Source organism: Diorhabda carinulata, chromosome 2, assembly GCF_026250575.1.
Source record: "Diorhabda carinulata isolate Delta chromosome 2, icDioCari1.1, whole genome shotgun sequence".
Classification (NCBI taxonomy): domain Eukaryota; kingdom Metazoa; phylum Arthropoda; class Insecta; order Coleoptera; family Chrysomelidae; genus Diorhabda; species Diorhabda carinulata.
The window spans coordinates 2898049-2920057 of NC_079461.1; the positions used below are offsets into that span (position 1 = coordinate 2898049).

At 32.7% G+C, this 22009-nt stretch overlaps 2 protein-coding genes across 4 annotated transcripts in view; one reads left to right on the top strand and one right to left on the bottom strand.

Moving 5' to 3' along the window:
• Positions 1-1457: 1457 nt before the first annotated feature.
• The window catches only part of LOC130904060 (neuroglobin-like), a 107796-nt gene continuing 87244 nt past the window's right edge, over positions 1458-22009 (bottom strand). For 2 of the 3 annotated variants that reach the window (XM_057816591.1, XM_057816592.1), the window contains exons 3-4: positions 6526-6757; positions 1458-5349 (exon numbers count right to left, since the gene is read on the bottom strand). In XM_057816591.1, the coding sequence (XP_057672574.1) occupies positions 5194-5349; positions 6526-6757 (388 nt within the window). In that variant the 3' untranslated portion in view covers positions 1458-5193. The remainder of the gene's footprint in view (positions 5350-6525; positions 6758-22009) is intronic. The other variant, XR_009060807.1, reaches the window with a different exon arrangement.
• On the top strand, positions 11782-20709 carry LOC130904059 (uncharacterized). The gene is made up of 4 exons (XM_057816590.1): positions 11782-11938; positions 13192-13335; positions 15090-15233; positions 19789-20709. Exons 1-4 carry the CDS (start codon positions 11863-11865, stop codon positions 20037-20039), a joined length of 615 nt encoding a protein of 204 aa, XP_057672573.1. The 5' UTR covers positions 11782-11862; the 3' UTR covers positions 20040-20709.

The following is a 22009-nucleotide window of genomic DNA, read 5'->3' on the forward strand; positions in this document are numbered from 1 at the left end:
CAATACTTATGGATTAGTGGAATAGGAATTTCAGCTATCGTGGTCTATAACATGTGGAACGTACACATAGTGTTAATATGCTGTTCTAGCCATTCTAGACAGATTTGAAACATATATTATGCTTATTGTATGTGCGTGATTAGTCTTAGAAATCATTGGTCTAGTGAAGATTGAGTTCTCATATTAGTTAAAAATTGAGTGGCAAAGAATAAATATTTTATTGGAGTCTTTGTGTATCATTTCGTTTCCCAAATCATTAAAAAAGTAAGAATCATTTGATAAAAACAATCATATATTTCCAATTAAATTTAATTCTAACAAATAATACAATTATTACAAATATAAAATATTATAACTATATTTAACTTGTAATTGTACATATATTCATATAACGTAAATTTACATTTTATACAATTAACATTTATTGAAGTTCGCCAGGAAAACATATTAAACATCAATATATTCACTATTCAAATTAAAACAAGTTTAAATAGTTTCTTGAGTATTTTTTTTACTCAAAAATATGTAAAAATTGATTGAATATTTTTTATAAAAACGAACTTTTCAATACTAGGTACATTCATCTAAAATATAGAATAATCACACTTCAATTACTATTTAAAAATGAAACGACATGCACATGTAATGGTTCTCCTTAAATAATGGTTCAGCTTCTGTTAACTCCCATAGTGAGGTTATGTTATATGTAGTTGTCTTAATTAACTTTTCTAATAATTCTCACAAAAGATAACGAAACTGTAATAAAATATTAAAGGATCAAAATGTTAAACAACATTCAAAACCACTCTTTGAATGACAACTCACGAAATATGATTGATTAAATGTAATGTTGTGACCTACAAATATATTAAAGGCGACAAGCTGAATAGGTACTTTTATACGGAGGTCAAACAAATGTTTCTAGAATAAAACGTATATCAACATAATTATACCAGAAAAAAATATTTCAGCAAATGAAAATTAAGAATGATTATTATATTAGTTCTGTATATGTTACAAATTTATGAAAATAATTCTAATTAATGACGATACACAGATCAAAATCTAGTGCAATATAATTCATTATCATTATAGGAGCAATATTTGGTTATTTATTGATAGAAATATTCTCATTTATATAAAAAATGTCTCAAAATTAAATGAGATCTGTTTATTATTAATTAACGATGTTTTTTCACTGTCAAATCAACGATTAAAAATTAAAATGTAAGAATAAAAGATGTAGTCTCCAATATTTTGAAATTATAATAAATACCTATCTAATGATCATTATACCCTGTTCAGTCCGATATTAATGAATTTAAAATGAAAAAAAGAACTTGGAAAATGTACAGCAACAGGACTAAGTGCGTGTGGGTTAGTTTTTATTCCAAGTACGATTCAATTAAATTATGCCCAAATTGTGATCATACGTCGTCACTAGAATATCAAATTACTTCTTTTTCTGTTTGGCCTCTTCCTTTAAATCACTTAGCCAAAGTAACTTTTGATCGAGTTACTACAAGAATAAGGAATGAGATGTCAGCCCTTTGACATAATAAATTCCTAACCTAATTTCGTTAGAGGTTAGGGGGTTCAGGGAACTTCCGTTCAGGTATAGGAAGTGTTATAAAATCACAGTGAAATAATTTAACGAAAATTGTTTGTAGCTCACAGATTGTGAAGATATTTTTGTATTTTTGCATCTAATTTAATGTTAATTTTTGTAATTTTAACGGTCGGGTCGGTTATCTAATAACACGTAGCGTCTTACATAAATAGTGAAACATGTGTGTATTTCTGAGGTTATGAGGATGCAACAATATTTTTGTTATACAGGAGGTATTTAAAAGTTTCTCTAAACGTTAGTAAATTCGATCTGTTTAACAAAATAGTTCATTAACAATATAGAAATAGAAGGAATAAATATTTTAAGTATGTATTTCTGCGGATTCAGAAATAAATGAAAGAAACGTAGTCATTTCTTTTTATTTATGAGATTCAAAACATATACTTAGTTTTATACGTGGTAGTGATTAACTATTTATAAGAAAGAAGTTGAAAATCATTTCGATAATTATCGTTTAACTCATTACTATTTACGATTGCTTTTCATATAATTATTTTTTATTTATTTTATTTAATTTTAAGTGGAATGATTTTACCTTTGATATTTTTTTAGTTGAAAATGAAGTTGAAGCTTGTTGATTTTGTATAAATGTATGTAAATGTATCTGAGTTATATCTAACCAACAATTGATGGTATAATTTTTAATACTAGTTAAAATATCATTACATACATTAAAAACAGATCTCAGTTGATTTTGATGGAGTACTTCAATAATAATAGAGGTAGAACTAAGCGGAATAATTTAGTCTAAATCTATTATTACAAAATAATATCTGTTTTATCATTGTAAACATACATATTGTTAATATTATTCAGCTGCGTTGGAAGAAAAATGAATGAATGTTTTATTACAGTCTGTACAAAAAATAATTACCAATCTATCATAGATGAATTTTATTATTGAACAAATTTCTATACATCAAACTTTTTATACTTTTCGAGTTCGTTCTCATTTATATGCTAATCATTAAAAAATCCGCTGCCGCGAATAATTATTTCATTTTATTAGAATAAACTTTCGAAATTTTAAATGTCTCTGCAACGTTGGGTTTATAACTAAATCTGTTTCTCTCTTATAATTGGCGAAGCAAGGGGTGGATACGTAATAAACGGCGGAAAGCGCCACGATGTTTTTCATTGGAAATAAACTTCGAATATACCTATAGGGTTGTTTTTTAGTGCTGCGAAAGTACTTTAAGGGTGGGGGAGACACATATTTTCCATCATAACACTCATTATCTTATGCATATTGAATATCAATAAGTATCCAATCATATCGGAATACGCTGTCATCTAGAGGTTAGGTTAGGTTAGGTTAAATTAGGTTAGGTCAATCGTTGGAAGCTTATCGTGAAATATTTATGTATTTCTTCCATTTAATATTATAGGTATGAAGGACGTGGCAGTCATGTAATGTAATTGTTGATTATTTTGTAATTGTTGATAATTTTATCCCCTGAAAGGATCAGAAGTGCAGCAAACAATTTTTGGAGTAAGGTTGGGGTGGAGCCCCCCTTCTAAATATTTACCAAACTGGAATTTCCGGTCGACATTTAGATGTAACTCATCATAGAATCAAATTGATTTTTAATTCAAAATAAGTATCCATTTATAAAAAGTCTGTATTTATATACTCAGAAGTTTTAAAATGTTCAAACAGATGGTATTATTTTTTTGCGATATATTTAGTTATTTTCTATCTTACATTTAGACAATTGACATAAGTACTAATGTTAATCTACAAGAAGCATTATCTGTAAACATATCCTCGAATAAAAAGAGATAAAAATTTTAACGAATGCTAAGTAAGAAAAGGGAAAGAATAATCTAGTAGAAACGGTGAAGTTCTTCCATCACGTGACTCAATCTATGATATATGAAACACATATTTTCTACATACTGTCTTCTTCTATTAATAGAAATCAAAAATAACAACATTAGATCGATTGTCTTCTCTACAAGATCAACTAAAAGACATACGTAGCAGTTTCTTTAAATTGACATTGACATTGACATTAAATCGTAAAAAGAGACAACGATATAAACAACTTTACGTGAATATCTGACCGTATTAAAAGTTGAATTTAGGGTGTGCTTTGTTTACTGTGTTATTTTTAGCGAATTTTTGGATTGAACGTGTATTTATTACTAAAATTATTATTAAAAAGAATTAATTTGATGTTTTATGTATTTTTTACTATTTATTTTTAAAAATTTCACAAAAATTGTATAAAAAGCGTAAAAAAATCGTTGAATTTTCACATAATAAGAGCAGAGGAATTCAATATGAAGTACCAGGTACTACTTAGATATGAATGGCTTTGGAATCAAGCTAGGACTTTTTAAAAGTTCGTCTGTGTTGTTTCGGTTATTTTTATTTGTGTACTGCCCAGATGACGATAATATATTTATCAAAACGTCGATTTTCAAGCTGTTGAGGAACTTTCTATTTAAGACCTTTAGTCTATAAAAAAAACGTTCTAATCTAAATCAGAGGTGTAATTTCAATTTAGTTACAAGGACATTCAATTCGTAGTTTAAATATTACGTCACTAACTACGTAATTATGGAATTGGAAGCGATGTCATGAAATATTGTTCATACTAAAATTATACAGTCTAGAAATAATGAACTACAAACTAAATAATAATAAACCTAAAAAAATCTCCATTTTTTAAGCGAATTATTCGAGGATTTGTTCATTTAGATACGTTTTATAATATTGATTCATTTTTCTTTCAACTAGTACACTATCATTTCTAATTCTTACGTCAAATACATACACACAAATATTTACATGATACACTCAAGGGTGGGTTTTGGTTCATAGGTAACACATTTTTGAACAATTCATTCCCGGAGTATGATTATACGTATATGAGTTATTGATTTAAAAGAATACGAAATTTAACTAAGATCTAATAAATTAATTCCAAAAATATCCAAAATCGTAGAAATTTTGACAATTCTTGATACAAAACAACCAAAAATCATATTTATAGTTCAATTTTCTTTAAATTTATTTAATTTAGAGTGATCCAATACATTTGACAAGTTGGTATAGAAACAAAAATCTTTTCTGCTTCTTATTCTATTGCCGATTTCATATGGGATACACAGCCATCCACTGATACCAGTCATTGGTATCATATTTACAAAAAGGGACTAAAATTAGAAGAGAAGAAAAAAAATCACAAGATTCGGAATTATGCGTAAAAAAATAAGAGATAACTATACCTTAATCTGCTTTGTATCTCGTTCTAACGAATTTCATCGAATGCCCTGTCTAGTATAATTGAATCTGTGGGTAGAAACATCAAACTTAACCTAGATAATAACATGTGGATTTTGATTAAAATATAAATAATGTTTTTAGAAATCATTATATGAATAAATTTTGAAAGTAATTGTACATTTTATAAAAGAATGTTTATATATCCGGGAAAGCATTGCCCAAATTCTATTTTTCGGATTAATTGGATATATTTGGTTCTATATATAAAAATCAAATTGGTATTTTTAGCAGTACACATTTAACTTTTTTATTTTCAGTCTGAAGATCTTCACGTAGGTGCGTTTGCGTTATTGGCGTTATCATAACCTTTTATCAATGTTTCTATTATGAATTTTATTGTTATTTTGTATATACTTTCTACGTTTTGGGTGTATCTATCTCCTAACGTTAATTCTACAGCTTCCAGGAAAGGTTTCTCGATTTTCTGAAAAAGAATAACCCATCAGTTCGATTATTAAAAAGAAACATAACAAATAATGTTAAATTCATAGGTAAACAGGTGTATTTACACACTTTGAGGAATATTATCGTTGCTTTAAATATTCGTATGTTAAGACTCATTTGAATGAAATCTCAGAAATGTCGTATCGTCTTCGAATCGTCGGTGTTGCAGGTTTTCAGCAGTTTCCCTGCAGCCTGGTGAACCGGTTCATCAGCTAACGATAGGGAATAATGCAACCGCAGCTTTACCCGCTCGCCCCCTTTTAAATTTAAAATAAACAAAAAAAAAACACAAAATATTCAAAAAACCACAAAATAATTTTTAAAATCCCTCAAAAATAAAAAAAAACTAAACCGAAAAGAGTCGTTTTTGCTTATAAGCTTCGTTTTCTTCTGGCCAAAATCTCTCCTCAGAAATAGTTAGATAAACACAACCCACAACCCCAGCCCTGCAGAGGAGCTATTCCGCTATATCAGGGCCTACTCCAACAAACCCCCCTCCTTACAAAAATCGTCCTTCTCCTACCAAACTTTAACCAACGAATCTCTCTTTTTCTCATCGTCTTCGGGATGGCCTCGTCAATAGGAGATGACCCTTTTCTTTGTGCCGAAATGGGTAAAAACTGCTTGAGGTTATTGCTTGCTATTGACTCCATTCTAACTAAATGGTCATCTGGTGTTGGAGTCTTCCAAGGACGATATCTGACTTCTAACGAGCTCAATTCGACAAGGTTCTGAGCTGTCTAAATGACCTCCAAGTCCTCTATTTCTTTTCTTACCTCCCGGATCACCATTAGATGGATCCTTCCCTCAAAGTCCAATAGGAAACTTCGACAGCATACGAAGAACTTCCAGAGGATTACCTCATCTTCCTAGATAATTCCCTAATTTTCAACGTAATCTCCTTTAAGCTTTTTATAATAAGAATATTAAACCTCGCATCCCAAAAAACTAACGTCATGACCTTGCCTGCAGATGGAACGGTCTTCGCCTTCTTTTGAGCCGGTTCTCCCTTTTCAGACCATTATTTTGTAGGATAGGGATCATGGCGGACAAGGTATATAGACGTCAAAAATTGGTAATAAAATAGATCTAGATTCAATTCAAAATATTGTCTTGTATTGTGTAATCATTAAGTATTTCCAGACGGTATACTCACCCAAAAATATTCCACTTTGAAGCCAGGTATCCGACGATGTGTTGCTCCCACTTGGTGGAGGTATTCAAAGAACGCGTCCAAATTGTCGAGTCCTTTGATTCCCTCATCTAAAGTATTCATAACGGTAGTGGCGTGCTCTTGGAGTTCCAAACTGTTGGCTTGTTCTTCTTTGGTTTTCAGCTCTTTGAATTTTTCGAAAAGGCTGATTAGCTCGGCGTGTTCTTCAAATAATCTGGAAAGATTAATTTTTCTTTAGATCATTTAAATCTGCAGAAAAGAAGGTTGTACAAGGTTCTGAGTTGGATAATTTCGTTATTTTAACGAACGAGGTTTGTCGAAGTCTAATAACACGAAATATACCGAACGTATACGAATGAATTTTGAAAAAATCACTATGAGGTGTTGGCCGAGATTAAATTAACAATGTACGGTAAGGAAGATAGGTTTGTAAAGGCCTAATTTGTAATTTTGATAAAAAAAAATTTGACAAATTTCTTTTGCACTAAAATAAAGCAATATTCTGACGGATTAAGATCAGGGCTATAAGATGAATAAATCAAAACTGCCCAATAAAATTTTCTTAATAATTGACGAGTCGTTAAAGTTATGTGCAGTCTACTGTTGTTGTCAACGAAGACAATGACTCTCTGACCATTTTTTTTTCGATCATCTGCTTCAATTGTCTGTACTTCACGTTAATATGTTTTTGAAGCTGGAGCCAAGATCTTTGAGAAGAAGAATCAAGCTAAGGTTTGTTAACGATCGTTTCAACACATTGATTATCGTCAAAAAGGCTTAATAATAAATATAAGTCAACTTGGTGGATGATTTTGATGAAAAGAGAAAAGAAAGAAAGAAAGATAATGGCATTATGGATCTTCAATTATCAAAAAAGAGGACTCTAGATTATTCCATAGATTGTAACCCACAAAATTTTCTTTAGAACGACTTATTAAATGATAATAGTCATATCTATTCCATCTATTGAGTAAAACCGACATTATTTTTTATCTAACATTTCTTGTTATTGCGAAAAAGTTTCAGTAGATTTAAGTGACAAGTATGATTGACATGTGATTATAAACTTTTTTCTACTCTGTATATATACATTCAATTAAAATAAAATTTAGTATTGAAAGTCTGGAACTACATGTGAAATCAATAGTTTGCTTATATTCTAGGGTTGTTTTCAACTAATTTCAATAAAGTTTAATTTTAGTTATCATACACAGGTTTCTACATTTCTCCGAACAAATGCCTTCAATAAACGATAATCCACCCATACTTGACTGATCGATACCTCACCCAGGAAATTCCAACTAACTTTCTAAATGTCCAGATAGCATACAATTAAATTAATCCCATCCAATTATCCCTGACTTTGGGAAAAACAAAAAACCTTCTACCCGATCTTTGTGACACGAACCCAGACGAGGCGTTTGGAATAGTGAAGAGATTGATTTTTTGTATGCTTCTAAATGTTTTTGATTTCAGGTCTCTTCTGATTCAAAATTAGTTTTTAATTTAAATTTTAAAGACAGATGAAAATTTGACGTTTTTTTCATATTTTGATATGTCACAAATAAAGTCAATTTTAATAAAGTTCCCTGTTAATTCCCTATTTTCAACAAAATTCACTCTAGATCAGAGGTTCCCAAACTTTTGGATTTTGTAAATTCATTTTATCTGGAAGTAAATTTTGATAGAGCCACTCGAATTCATTTTTCAATGTTAAGCTTTGCTCTATACATGGATTTCATCACTGCAACAGCAACTCCAAAGCTCAAATAGGGATTGGGTCTGGGAAATTTTGATTTCAATGACAAATCCGTTGAAATGTCAATCAACCATTCTGCTTCTTTATTAAAGAAATGTTCAGGCATTTAAGTTTGAAAATCTTCAGTTTTCAAAATAACCCTGTAATTTAGACAAGTGCTCAGTCAACATTTTTTTTCATTCCTTTTTTCAGGGTTAAATTTTCTTGTAGGAGGTGATTCAAAAATGAAAACAATCTCCATTCTTCAAACTTCAAACTTCAAACTTCAAACTTCAAACTTCAAACTTCAAACTTCAAACCTGGCAGTAGGTCGTTTGGGAACCACTGTTCTAAATCATATATTGAATTCCCTTTATTTCAAATTGAAATTGAATTTCTAAATGAACATACTCGTTTTAATAATTTTGAATCGTTTGCAATTATCACGGAATGAAATATCAACCAGCCTTTGAAGTTATCGCGAATAAACAATGTTTTCTTTCCAGTTCATCTGCTATAAAAAAACCCAATTAAACAGAAAATTTCATAGTTCTTTGACTGGAACGAACCTATTATATTCAACTGGATAATTGATTTTGATTTTTTTATCAGAACAACCACAAAAGAGAAGTTTATATTGTTCCATCCACCTTGAAAATCAAGAGCTCAATAAAATTTCAAATGAACCTATAAAATTTCTCACCGAACTGATTAGATTAGATTCGAAGTGGCTATTTCTCTAACCCTTCTGCAACCTTCTCACATCAATTGCGATTCTCCAACAACTTACGGATCTCATTGGTTGTGGAAGAAGTAGGATAAAATTAAATAGTGATAAGTATTGGTAAAAAGAGGAACGAGTAAATATTCGTCATATAAAATAATTGGTTGAACTGAGATTTGTAATGTTGAGGTTATGTTGGTCTTAATTTTTTTATAAAGAGGTAAAAGCAATAGTTTGATTCACCTCAAAATTACGTACCCTTTTTGTTATAGCGAACAACTTCTGCTAATATAAGATTTTTTCGTAAAAGAAGGTAGGTAAATACGAGGTCTGGCTATTAAATAACGAGACTGATTACGAAAAAGGGTTTTGTTATAAAAAATATTCTACATTCGAATGCTCCCCTTCAATATACTTCCTTCCCCTCACCACACACCTTTCCCTACAATTTTTCCATCGATCTAAACAGTGTTGGAAGTCTTCTTTGGTGAGTGCCTTTAGGAGCTCTGCCGTTTTTTGCTTCACCACTTCCATCGACTCAAATCGGGTCACTATCAAAGCAGATCTTTATCTAATCTTTCAAGGAAATCTGAGCAGACCGTTGACGTAAGAGCTTTTGGTCAGCAGTCAGATTTTTTGGCTCCAACTTCGCACATACTTTTGTTATGTGTAATTCCTCGTGTAAAATTTTTCTAACCGTTTATTTATCAGCGTTTATATCAATTTAGTTGATTTTGGTCACTGTTTCTGCAGCTGAAACATTCACAGGGCGACCTGGGCGCTGGTCATCTTCAGTACTCTCTCGGCACTCATTAAAGCGCTTACACCACTCAACAAACGCGCACAAGATAGAGAATTTTCCCTTTTGCAACAATTTAAAGCACTCAGTCGGAGAACTGAAAATATCATTCGAACAATAGAAATGAAAATACATATGCCTTAGGAAGACCTCCAAAAAGATAGATGGATTCATGGACATCAACATCTCAAGGATTACAAGCTAGAAACTACAGGCTTAAGGCCTAAGATACGTTGAAGAAGGATGTGTGAGGTGCCAAACACTCGATGGAAACATCTTCACGACGCTATTTTTGTTCCATTGTGAGCAACCGCTGCACCCATCTTGCGCACAGCTTGTCAAAATTTTCAGTTGAAATACGGTGTACTGCATTTTTGAAATACCTACTATGTCTGGCAGATCACGAACTTTCAATCAACCATCATCCAGTACTTCTTTGAGGATTTTCTCCAATATTTTTGGAGTCGTCACTTCATTTACTCGACCATTGCGCTTCTGGTCTTCGCAGGTCGCACGGCCTCGCTTAAACTCTTCTACACAATTTTTTCCTGTTGATAACGAAGGAGTAGTCTCAGCCATAGTAGAATCTAGGTCAGCTTTTATATTGGTTGGGCTAATGCTTTTCAAATAGAAGTTTTGTATCACATAACGAAGACCAATTTTTTCCATATTTACAAAGTCATTGAAAACGTTTGCTATTAATGGCTGCCAAACAAATACTAAACAACGTGGCGTCTTCAAACTTGAAACATGAACTTTCTGGTATTTTTCAAACAACTACCCCCATCTCTAGGTTAGGTCAATTACTTCTGGGACCGTGTTCGTAGGTGATCAAGATTCGATGTTATTAAAAATGAAACTATATTTGCACATGCTTTGGCCAATTATTTTGTATGTAAATCTAAACAACTGGAAATAAAAATAGTAAATACTAGGCGATAACAGTCCAGAGGTCAATATTAATAGTTTTATTTCGTGTTTCCTTCAACCCATTTCCTTTTATAACAATCCGTTGATTGTTTCCTCATAAATAAAACCGGAGTATAACTATTATCAACGTTTATTTCCATGGACATAGTTTTTTCAATGAATATTATTAAATTTAAACATAAATTTTAAATTCTGTGTTCGTGGAACATAGATGAATTCTGAATATGTCAAATATATCCTTAGGGACTCTTCCACAAAGAATAGAACAGTCTATTCTCATTTACCCCACACAATCAAATTCTGTGACAAATTACAACATCACCATCCCAAGAAAACTACTCACACTTCACTTACTTTATACTATAAAGTGAAGAAATGTCGTTGATTTGTGACGTCAGAAGACAGTTTGAAAGATTTGGTTAAGTACACCATCCTGTGCTTTGTGGAAGAGTCCTTGCGTGGGACTTCGATGAGGATTTTGAATTCTGCGTATGCGCATTCGTTCTTCTTGCTTTATTTTGTGATATTTACCTAGGATAACTTAACATAACCTAACCTAACCTAACCTAACTAACTAACAAACTAACCTCTAATCTATGAGTTTTTCTAATTTAAAATCGTGGTAATCGATTTTGTATTCACAAATATCAAGAATAAATTTGAATTATTATTATAATCAATTTATTTTCCTAGCTAGTTTGAATGTCAATCTAAACGTTTATAAATCGATATTCAGAATTTTTTCAGGACAAATCGTATTTTTGCAGTTGATTTTTGACTGTTGTGGGTTTTATTTTTACTCATAGAATGTGACGTTCCCAATCTGTTTGATTCCTACATTATTATAGGCATTTATTTTGATCACAATAAATTTTTAGCAAGAAATTCGTAAAAAACTAGCAATTGAAATAGAAAATGAAAGATAAATATATAGAAAAAGTATTCTATATTATATTAAATTATAAGCTATTCAAATAATATTTTATAATACACGAAAACATGGATAAAAGCTCGAAATGGGTTTTTCATTTCGTGCCCTATCTGTTTACACATTTGATATAAATCCGTATTTTTTCACGTTTTTAGAATTTACATACACGTGGTTAGTTAGTAAGAGTACATATTAAAATGCTAAAAACCAGTCACGCAAAATGTTTTATAATATTTTTGTTTTTGGAATTTTCTTTAAATACCGGATTTAAAAGTAAGAAAATTATTATTTATTTATTTCTATAATTATCTTTTAGCAAATTCAGGCACTTTCGTGACCGAAACGGCGTGCTTTAGGCTTGCTCTGGGGTGTAAAAAAGTCCTCCAAGAATTGATGAATGATGGCTGCAAGGTCTAGCTCGCTTGGGTGCCCGATCACTCTTCGATGGGATCCGCAAATCCATCAATTAGCCCAGAACCCATTCTTTATGTAGTAATAATGTTTATTACGTCTCTAAACGGTCTGTTCGCAAGGATGGAGACAAACCAAATGAATACTCTACTTGAATAGGCGCGAAATTCGATTGGTGACTGGACTTTTAACTGGTCACGTTGATGTAAAACGTCATCTCCATATTATGGATGATCCGCAGTATCCGTGGTGCATATAGAAAGAAAAAATTGTAGATCATGTCATCTATTAGTACCCCGCACTCATACGGGCGTGTATCAAACATTTGGACATCCCCAAAGCTTGTCGAGTGGCTTCAAAAGTGTCAAACCTCGTCCTTCGGTAATTTCAAGTTGGAAAGCTTATAGTTCTTGACCGTTGGAGAAATATATACATCCTTAAACCTCATCTCACCAATCGTCAGTGTCACATGTTTCTCTGTGGTTCATCTGGTCGATTGTGAGCAAAAGCAGCATCATTGATTCATTAACAACGAACCAAAGTTGCTATAGATTATCGATAAAGTTCTATAGTATTCAGAATGCTTATTATTCTGTGGAAAAGAAAACACAGCAATCAATCGAATATAGCTTTGTATTACTTCATCTCACATCGAGTCCTGGTACCATAGAATTAATATTTAAGGTTAGAGAGAACGGCGTTTAAGTAGAATTTGGTCTACCACTCTCTATCTCTTTCTACTCGCTGTTAGAACTAAAGATTGCTATCCTCTTCCATTACCATTTCCACCATTTCCACAATATTAAGTCTATGTCTTTAATTGGGGCTCAAAAACCAACAATGATGGGATGTTGATCGAGGCGAGGCAATGTTGTTTGTTTTTGTTTAGCTACTGTCTAATAGATGGATTTGTCGTTTGTGCTCAACGAGAACTAGATTAAACGTCAAAGTATAGCACTGAAATATTATTAAAAAATTGAATAACGGGAACTGATTTATTAGAAGAGGTTCGGAACATATTGTAGTAGTAGACTTTTGAGCTGCTAGGTTAATCTAAGTTTTATAAATAACTAACTATCCATATAGTAGGCTCTTCAATTTTTGTATGACTTTAGCTAAAAAAGAAGAGCCACTTATCTTTCAAATAGGTGAAAAACTGCTTAAGCATGAAGGAATTTTAGAAGTCTTGAAGCCAGTTTTCAAAGTGTTATTGAAAAATTTGTTTGAAAGCGGAGAAGACGATTTACTGAAACTGTTTGGTAAGTAACGTCATCATCCAGTACTTTATCATAGATATAAATGTTTACTACTTAACTATCGAGCAAAAAGTTTAGTATTTGCAACCAAATAATCAACTACCAACATCATTGCACCTACGTACAAACTCTGACATCTTCTTATCAACAGATAAGTTTTTCTATTTATTTCTTTGCTCTGGGTGAATTTTAGTCGTTTGTTTACCTCTCTGCATGTCCTACGATCTTAAATTTCGTATTGCTGCACTCCTAATTAAGTTTCCTTAGATCTTCTGCCATTTGGTTTATCTTTTTATTCCGTTGTCTTGTTATCTTCATAAATATTATGATATTATTTTTTGTTTTAGACAAAGATCATAAAGTTGCAGACGTTCCATTCGTTATATCCACTTCGCATAAGAAAAAATCTTCACTAAAAGATGACCACCCTCTTCTTTACAAATTATTGAAAGAGTTATCTAAAATGATAGAGAAAAAAATTCGATAAAGGGACTTCCTGCTTAAAACCATTGCGTGCTCACCCGATGAAGCTAACGAGGAATGTTTTTTTTTAATTAATATTAATTTTGATTAATTTATAGACAGTACCGAGTAAATTATTTCTATTATTGACAATTGATATTTCATTTAAACACCACTAGGGGATCCCATGACGACTACTTTTTACATCAGGGAGAAAAAAAATACTAAACACAACTTTATATCTATAAGAACGTCACGAAAAATGCATTGATTAAATAATAAGAATAGATAATTTACCAGCAAAATTCTGATGATAAAAAACGGTTTCAGCGTCTTAATATTTTACTAAAACAAGTGAAAATTGGTTATTTTCATTAAAAACATTTACTGAAACTAAAAACTCCAACATAATGAGCTCTAGACTAGTCCAAAAGAAATAACCAAATCTTGCGGGTCCCAATGTTGGAATAAATTTAGCATTTAGAAAATTAAGACACCAAAGAAACACCCGTTGAGAAACAGAATATTTTTTAGGCGTAATTTCAATTTGAAATCCACAAATCAAATTACAGACATAATAAAAAATATTAACAATAACAAGGCTCCTAATATAGAAAGTCCTTTGGAGAATATATGATAAATAATTCATTTAAAGCGATAAAAAAAATTGTTACAATAAAACCAATCAAATTACAGGCGATTTTCCCTTTTTTTCACTTTGGTAACACTCTTGAGAAGGTCTGAAATTCTGATATATTTGATAAAATATTCAATCATCCCTAAAAAACACACAAAAATATTTAAGTTACTGTTGCAAAATCAATTTTTAACTCTTTTGAAAAAGATCACGTTGTGTCTTTCTTGATCTAGCCAATGCTTTCGCCTCTGTGAGTCATTCGCAGTTGTTGCGGGATTTTGGATTCCGTAGGGCGTCTTAGAGACAAAAAAGGAAACAAGATTAGGGTGTCCTTTTTGGTGTCTCTCAGAGGACGGTGATTGACCTCTTTATACAAACTTTCAGCTGAAAATTATAGAAAAAAATAATAATGCCTTTGATATGTAACTTCTCTTCGAAACCCTGCTATTTCTTTTAAATATTTTTGGCGCCATATAATGATTTCCCCTTTTCCAAAAAGGGCGTTTTCGCTCTATATAGTGGTAGGATTTACGTATCTACAGTATTTGAATTTGCGTTAAAAAAATTGCTGGAAAGATATTGATTATTATTCTTTCATGATTATCATTCATATGCATCGGTTTTAAATATATACCCTGTCAATTGTTTATCTCTTCAGATAAAGATAAAGAACCACCCCTCATAGAGTTAGCTGAAAAATTATTTGATCATGAAGGACTTTCAGAAGTCTTGAAACCAATTTTGAAAATATTATTGAAAACATTGATTGAAAAAGGAGAAGACGCTGTATTGGATCTGTTTGGTAAGTAAATTGATTCTTTTTATTGAAAATTATGAAGACGATCAAAAATTTAGTAAAGATTATCAAATAAAAGAGAAGAATTTATAGTTACTTCATCGATGAATCATCTTGATTAGTTCCAAAAAACATTTTGTGTTTTTAAGCTAATTTTCCATCGCAAGATCAAGGCGATTTTTCAAGAAAAGCATATAAAAATCTGATAAGTAAGAAGTTCAAGAAACCTTATCACTTTGAACAGTTTAGAAATGCTATACTATTCAATTACAAAGAATAAAGAGTGAATTAACTGAAAAGCTACAATATGGTTAGAAACTACCAGTAAATAGATGAGAAACGTCAAAACTTATGCTAATTAGATCAAAATTCATATAATTTATTTCCAATCGTATTCTGTAACTCTACGTGAGTCTTATCTTCACCCATTAGGCCTCTTGAGGAATGCGTCTTCTTGTTGCATGCTACAAAAGCCAACGTTGAAGAAACATCGTGGATTTGCAAATTTCAAAGCGTTTGGTCTATCCACTGATCAAGTAACTTTAGCAGTAGATTATTTAGTACTACACGTAGACAACAGAAGAAAAAACGTTAATAGGAAAGAAAATTGTATCAGAAAAGCCTACGGACTAGTCTACTAACAAATATAAGAGCGAATGATGGTGCCTGATTTGCAGACTTTACACGAATATCAAATGAGGATTTTGTTGAACTTTTACTACATTGTATAAGTATAAACTGCAAAGATCCATAGGCAAACCATTTTTTATTGTTGTTTATTGGTGGATTCCTCGTGGAATGCGCTTCTGAGGTTTTTTTATTTTGTTTTTGATACTGTCTTAATGTCTAAATCGTATTTTTCTACAAGTCACGTTTTACTTTATAGTTTTTATAATTTGAAGTCCATTACGTGAGCGCCAATCTTCAACTAAACTTCATCACCGAAATCTTCACTTTTCAAAACAAATACAAACAAATCATAAACTAGAAACTGTTTTGACGCACCAATAATGTTCGGAATCCATCGTGTTCGGATACAAGCTAAAACAGTGTGCCATTTGACGCAAGGTGCGACATAGCGCACAATTCTTGACAAAATGTGCGACATTTTTAAAATATTATAGCATGAGACCCTTTGGTATTCATTATAGTGTTGCCCCAGTGTGAAAGGACCCTCAGCGTCGATACAAGCTAAAACAGTGTGCCATTTGACGCAAGGTGCGACTTTGCGCACAATTCTTGACAAAATGTGCGACATTTTTAAAATATTATAGCATGAGACCCTTTGGTATTCATTATAGTGTTGCCCCAGTGTGAAAGGACCCTCAGCGTCGATACAAGCTAAAACAGTGTGCCATTTGACGCAAGGTGCGACTTTGCGCACAATTCTTGACAAAATGTGCGACATTTTTAAAATATTATAGCATGAGACCCTTTGGTATTCATTATAGTGTTGCCCCAGTGTGAAAGGACCCTCAGCGTCGATACAAGCTAAAACAGTGTGCCATTTGACGCAAGGTGCGACTTTGCGCACAATTCTTGACAAAATGTGCGACATTTTTAAAATATTATAGCATGAGACCCTTTGGTATTCATTATAGTGTTGCCCCAGTGTGAAAGGACCCTCAGCGTCGATACAAGCTAAAACAGTGTGCCATTTGACGCAAGGTGCGACTTTGCGCACAATTCTTGACAAAATGTGCGACATTTTTAAAATATTATAGCATGAGACCCTTTGGTATTCATTATAGTGTTGCCCCAGTGTGAAAGGACCCTCAGCGTCGATACAAGCTAAAACAGTGTGCCATTTGACGCAAGGTGCGACTTTGCGCACAATTCTTGACAAAATGTGCGACATTTTTAAAATATTATAGCATGAGACCCTTTGGTATTCATTATAGTGTTGCCCCAGTGTGAAAGGACCCTCAGCGTCGATACAAGCTAAAACAGTGTGCCATTTGACGCAAGGTGCGACTTTGCGCACAATTCTTGACAAAATGTGCGACATTTTTAAAATATTATAGCATGAAACCCTTTGGTATTCATTATAGTGTTGCCCCAGTGTGAAAGGACCCTCAGCGTCGATACAAGCTAAAACAGTGTGCCATTTGACGCAAGGTGCGACTTTGCGCACAATTCTTGACAAAATGTGGGACATTTTTAAAATATTATAGTATGAGACCCTTTGGTATTCATTATAGTGTTGCCCCAGTGTGAAAGGACCCTCAGCGTCGATACAAGCTAAAACAGTGTGCCATTTGACGCAAGGTGCGACTTTGCGCACAATTCTTGACAAAATGTGCGACATTTTTAAAATATTATAGCATGAGACCCTTTGGTATTCATTATAGTGTTGCCCCAGTGTGAAAGGACCCTCAGCGTCGATACAAGCTAAAACAGTGTGCCATTTGACGCAAGGTGCGACTTTGCGCACAATTCTTGACAAAATGTGCGACATTTTTAAAATATTATAGCATGAAACCCTTTGGTATTCATTATAGTGTTGCCCCAGTGTGAAAGGACCCTCAGCGTCGATACAAGCTAAAACAGTGTGCCATTTGACGCAAGGTGCGACTTTGCGCACAATTCTTGACAAAATGTGGGACATTTTTAAAATATTATAGTATGAGACCCTTTGGTATTCATTATAGTGTTGCCCCAGTGTGAAAGGACCCTCAGCGTCGATACAAGCTAAAACAGTGTGCCATTTGACGCAAGGTGCGACTTTGCGCACAATTCTTGACAAAATGTGCGACATTTTTAAAATATTATAGCATGAGACCCTTTGGTATTCATTATAGTGTTGCCCCAGTGTGAAAGGACCCTCAGCGTCGATACAAGCTAAAACAGTGTGCCATTTGACGCAAGGTGCGACTTTGCGCACAATTCTTGACAAAATGTGCGACATTTTTAAAATATTATAGCATGAAACCCTTTGGTATTCATTATAGTGTTGCCCCAGTGTGAAAGGACCCTCAGCGTCGATACAAGCTAAAACAGTGTGCCATTTGACGCAAGGTGCGACTTTGCGCACAATTCTTGACAAAATGTGGGACATTTTTAAAATATTATAGTATGAGACCCTTTGGTATTCATTATAGTGTTGCCCCAGTGTGAAAGGACCCTCAGCGTCGATACAAGCTAAAACAGTGTGCCATTTGACGCAAGGTGCGACTTTGCGCACAATTCTTGACAAAATGTGCGACATTTTTAAAATATTATAGCAGGAAACCCTTTGGTATTCATTATAGTGTTGCCCCAGTGTGAAAGGACCCTCAGCGTCGATACAAGCTAAAACAGTGTGCCATTTGACGCAAGGTGCGACTTTGCGCACAATTCTTGACAAAATGTGCGACATTTTTAAAATATTATAGCATGAGACCCTTTGGTATTCATTATAGTGTTGCCCCAGTGTGAAAGGACCCTCAGCGTCGATACAAGCTAAAACAGTGTGCCATTTGACGCAAGGTGCGACTTTGCGCACAATTCTTGACAAAATGTGCGACATTTTTAAAATATTATAGCATGAGACCCTTTGGTATTCATTATAGTGTTGCCCCAGTGTGAAAGGACCCTCAGCGTCGATACAAGCTAAAACAGTGTGCCATTTGACGCAAGGTGCGACTTTGCGCACAATTCTTGACAAAATGTGCGACATTTTTAAAATATTATAGCATGAGACCCTTTGGTATTCATTATAGTGTTGCCCCAGTGTGAAAGGACCCTCAGCGTCGATACAAGCTAAAACAGTGTGCCATTTGACGCAAGGTGCGACTTTGCGCACAATTCTTGACAAAATGTGCGACATTTTTAAAATATTATAGCATGAGACCCTTTGGTATTCATTATAGTGTTGCCCCAGTGTGAAAGGACCCTCAGCGTCTTCCACGTCCTTTGATCTCTTTATTTCATACTGCTACTAATCCTAAATAAATTTTATGCTATGGGAATTTGCTAGCTTCTTCAAGATTGGCTTGTTATTGTATCTGTGACATCTTCTATAATTTTCTGCCACTAGTGATTAAGCACTTTAATGTCGAAGGCAGTTTTTTCCTTTCCTGTCCAATCCATTGTATCTTGGTCTTTCTTTTTGCGTTTTTATTGGTTTCTCATTATTCTTTCAAGTTCCAAAATGTCTATATCATCAATCCATTGTACTTTTGTCCAATTCGTTGAAAAGTCCAACTGTGCCAAAACTTTTTATGAATTTTTGCTAAAGTGTGGTTCAAAAAATATTTTTTCACTAAATTTTTCTCAATACTAAAACACCTAATTATCTACTTTATTGCATTATATATCTAAAAGTGACAGAACCAAGAAGAAAATGTCTTTTTAATGTATACAAGGGCAAGAAAAAGAATCTGAATGTAGCTAACAACATTAAGACACAATTTACGCGCTATTCCAAAACAAAGTTATTGGTATCAGAAATTGAAAGTGTATTCAGTTTCTGAAGACGATAACTTGGTTATCGAAACGTACGTCAGAGTGTTGGTGAACAGAAATTTAGAAAATTTAGTATGCTTGTTAATATATCCATCGAGTTTTTTTTTTGTTTCAGATAAGGATTCAAAAGATGATCCGTTAAGTTCACTAGTCGGTGAATACCCTTCTCTTAAAAAATTGTTCAAAGAATTATCTAAAGTGATTGAAAATGAAAACGAAAATGTACAAATTTCCGTACCGGTCGTGGTTGAAAAACATTACCCACCAAATTGGAGGGATTATTATTATACTATATTGGAGGATCGTGGTAGAAACGTCGAATGCCTTATACCCGGAGATTGTTACGAAACATGCTTTTGGTGTTAATATGTTAAAATTTCAATATTATTAGTATTTATTCAATAAATTCCTCTACTTACATTCAATATTTAAATCAAATTATTTGTATTTATGGGATTCCATTCCAAATAAAAACCATTTTCAAATACTGTATTTGGATGTGAGTTTTTTTGTTGTTGGGTTTTGGGTTTTGGACCTGCTTAAAATGAATGTTAGGTATAAATAAATGGACCTGCCTGTTTTGCCAATCAACTTCTCCACTTAAACAGGCGTGAATTCCGGCTGGTGACTGGGTTTTACCTCCTCTGGTGTATGGAGGAAGAGGAAACAGCAGACCACGTCATCAGTGAGCGCCCAGCATTTATTCGAGTGGGGTTAAAACACTTGAGCAAGCCTCTTTGACACCTTGTCTAATGACTTTCAAAGATTCAGGTGCCTGATTAGGTTTTCAAAGGTAGTTTTGCGTGAATGTCCACCTAATTATGATAAATGTTAGGATAGAGGCAAATTCTTATTCACTAAGAAAATTGAATAAAAGTTATACCTAAATCTGTTTTGGAATTTGTTCAAATTAACTTAACCTCACCTATCTTAACCTAATCAATAAATGGATCCGTTCCTCGATTAACAATATCAAAAGACAAGTTCCAGTTGAATTGTAAATGAAAGTTGAATAAATAAAAATGGAAATAACAATGATTTTTGATTTTTTTTTTCTCCAGTCAAACCCCTTAAAATAAAACCTTTCGTTTGATTCATGAATCCGGTTCAAAACGCAAGCTGAGCTAAAAGTCAAAACTAATTTCATTATTGGTAAAACCGGTACTAATTCGGGAATTCGATAAATGGATTATACGACCTCGAAAATGCTAAACTAACATATTTTTGTACATTTATTAAAATACAATTGTTATTTTTTTGTTTTGGCTCACAGTGTATAATTTAAAAACAAAGATGAACTCAAAAATCGATCGAAATAATAAAAAATCATTACGAAATTAATCATGAATTGTTTTTTATGGTATCTATGAAATAAATTGTCTTGAAACAAGAAGCTCTGACTATCGTTTTGATAATCCCAAATCAAGTACTAAATCATTCGATTCCTCATGATCCATAAAATGGATCTCGCTGAAACTGGAACATTGTTCCCCGAAGTTTCCTGAAGAACTGTTTTCGATCTTACGTTGTTCTTTTTTGAAATGATTTTCAGTCATTGGGAACGTTTGACTTGGTCTTCTGAGATCAAAACATAATTTATTGAGAAGGGTGCGTTACAATCGGTTGAGTTAAGGATGCGCTAACTTGAGACGGGGATATTTCAGGTAAACGAAAAGGTAGTCCGAGTACATAATACAACTCGTGACAAGTTCTTTGTATATATTACCTAGAATTTACTACCTAATCCACTTTAAAAAACTTAAAAGTCCAAAACTTCAAATTTAGAATTTTTAAATCCTTTAGGTTAGGTTATATCTTTTAAAAATTAACCGAGGAGGAGGAATATTTTTTATTAGACAATGATTTAACTAGTAACAGAATGAAATTCGGATCTGGAATCAATTTAAATTGTTTAAAAAACTCAGCAACATTTTACATGGATGGAACTTTTGAATAATAAAATGTTTTACCGCAATACACTGTAAATATATATTTGATTATTGTTTTTCATTTCAAACACAACAAAACATTAAAATACCGAGACGCATAATCTTTCGAGTTGTCTAATCTTCATGAAAACCACGATCACGAGTTGGCACACGTCTATTGTGGAGTATTAAGACTTAACCTAACAAAAAATTAAAATTCTCTTCTAATAATTGAAGGAATGCACGAATTGGAATCGATTTTTGAAAAACTGAATTTCCGTGAAAATGGAAGCGAATCAAAAACCTTCATTGGTTAATATTGTACTAATACACTTTCTTTTCCTAGGGAAAACAGTTTCTAATCTATCGTTTTAATACAATTCCTTCAGTTGATAATTTATTTTCTCA

Bases quoted from the DNA above. Each gene is read 5' to 3' on its own strand.
- LOC130904059 (XM_057816590.1), top strand. From the start codon at position 11,863: ATGCTAAAAACCAGTCACGCAAAATGTTTTATAATATTTTTGTTTTTG. The intron at 11,939-13,191 runs GTAAGAAAATTA...GTATGACTTTAG, and splicing joins TTTAAATACCGGATTTAAAA to CTAAAAAAGAAGAGCCACTT. The intron at 15,234-19,788 runs GTAAGTAAATTG...TTTTTGTTTCAG, and splicing joins CGCTGTATTGGATCTGTTTG to ATAAGGATTCAAAAGATGAT.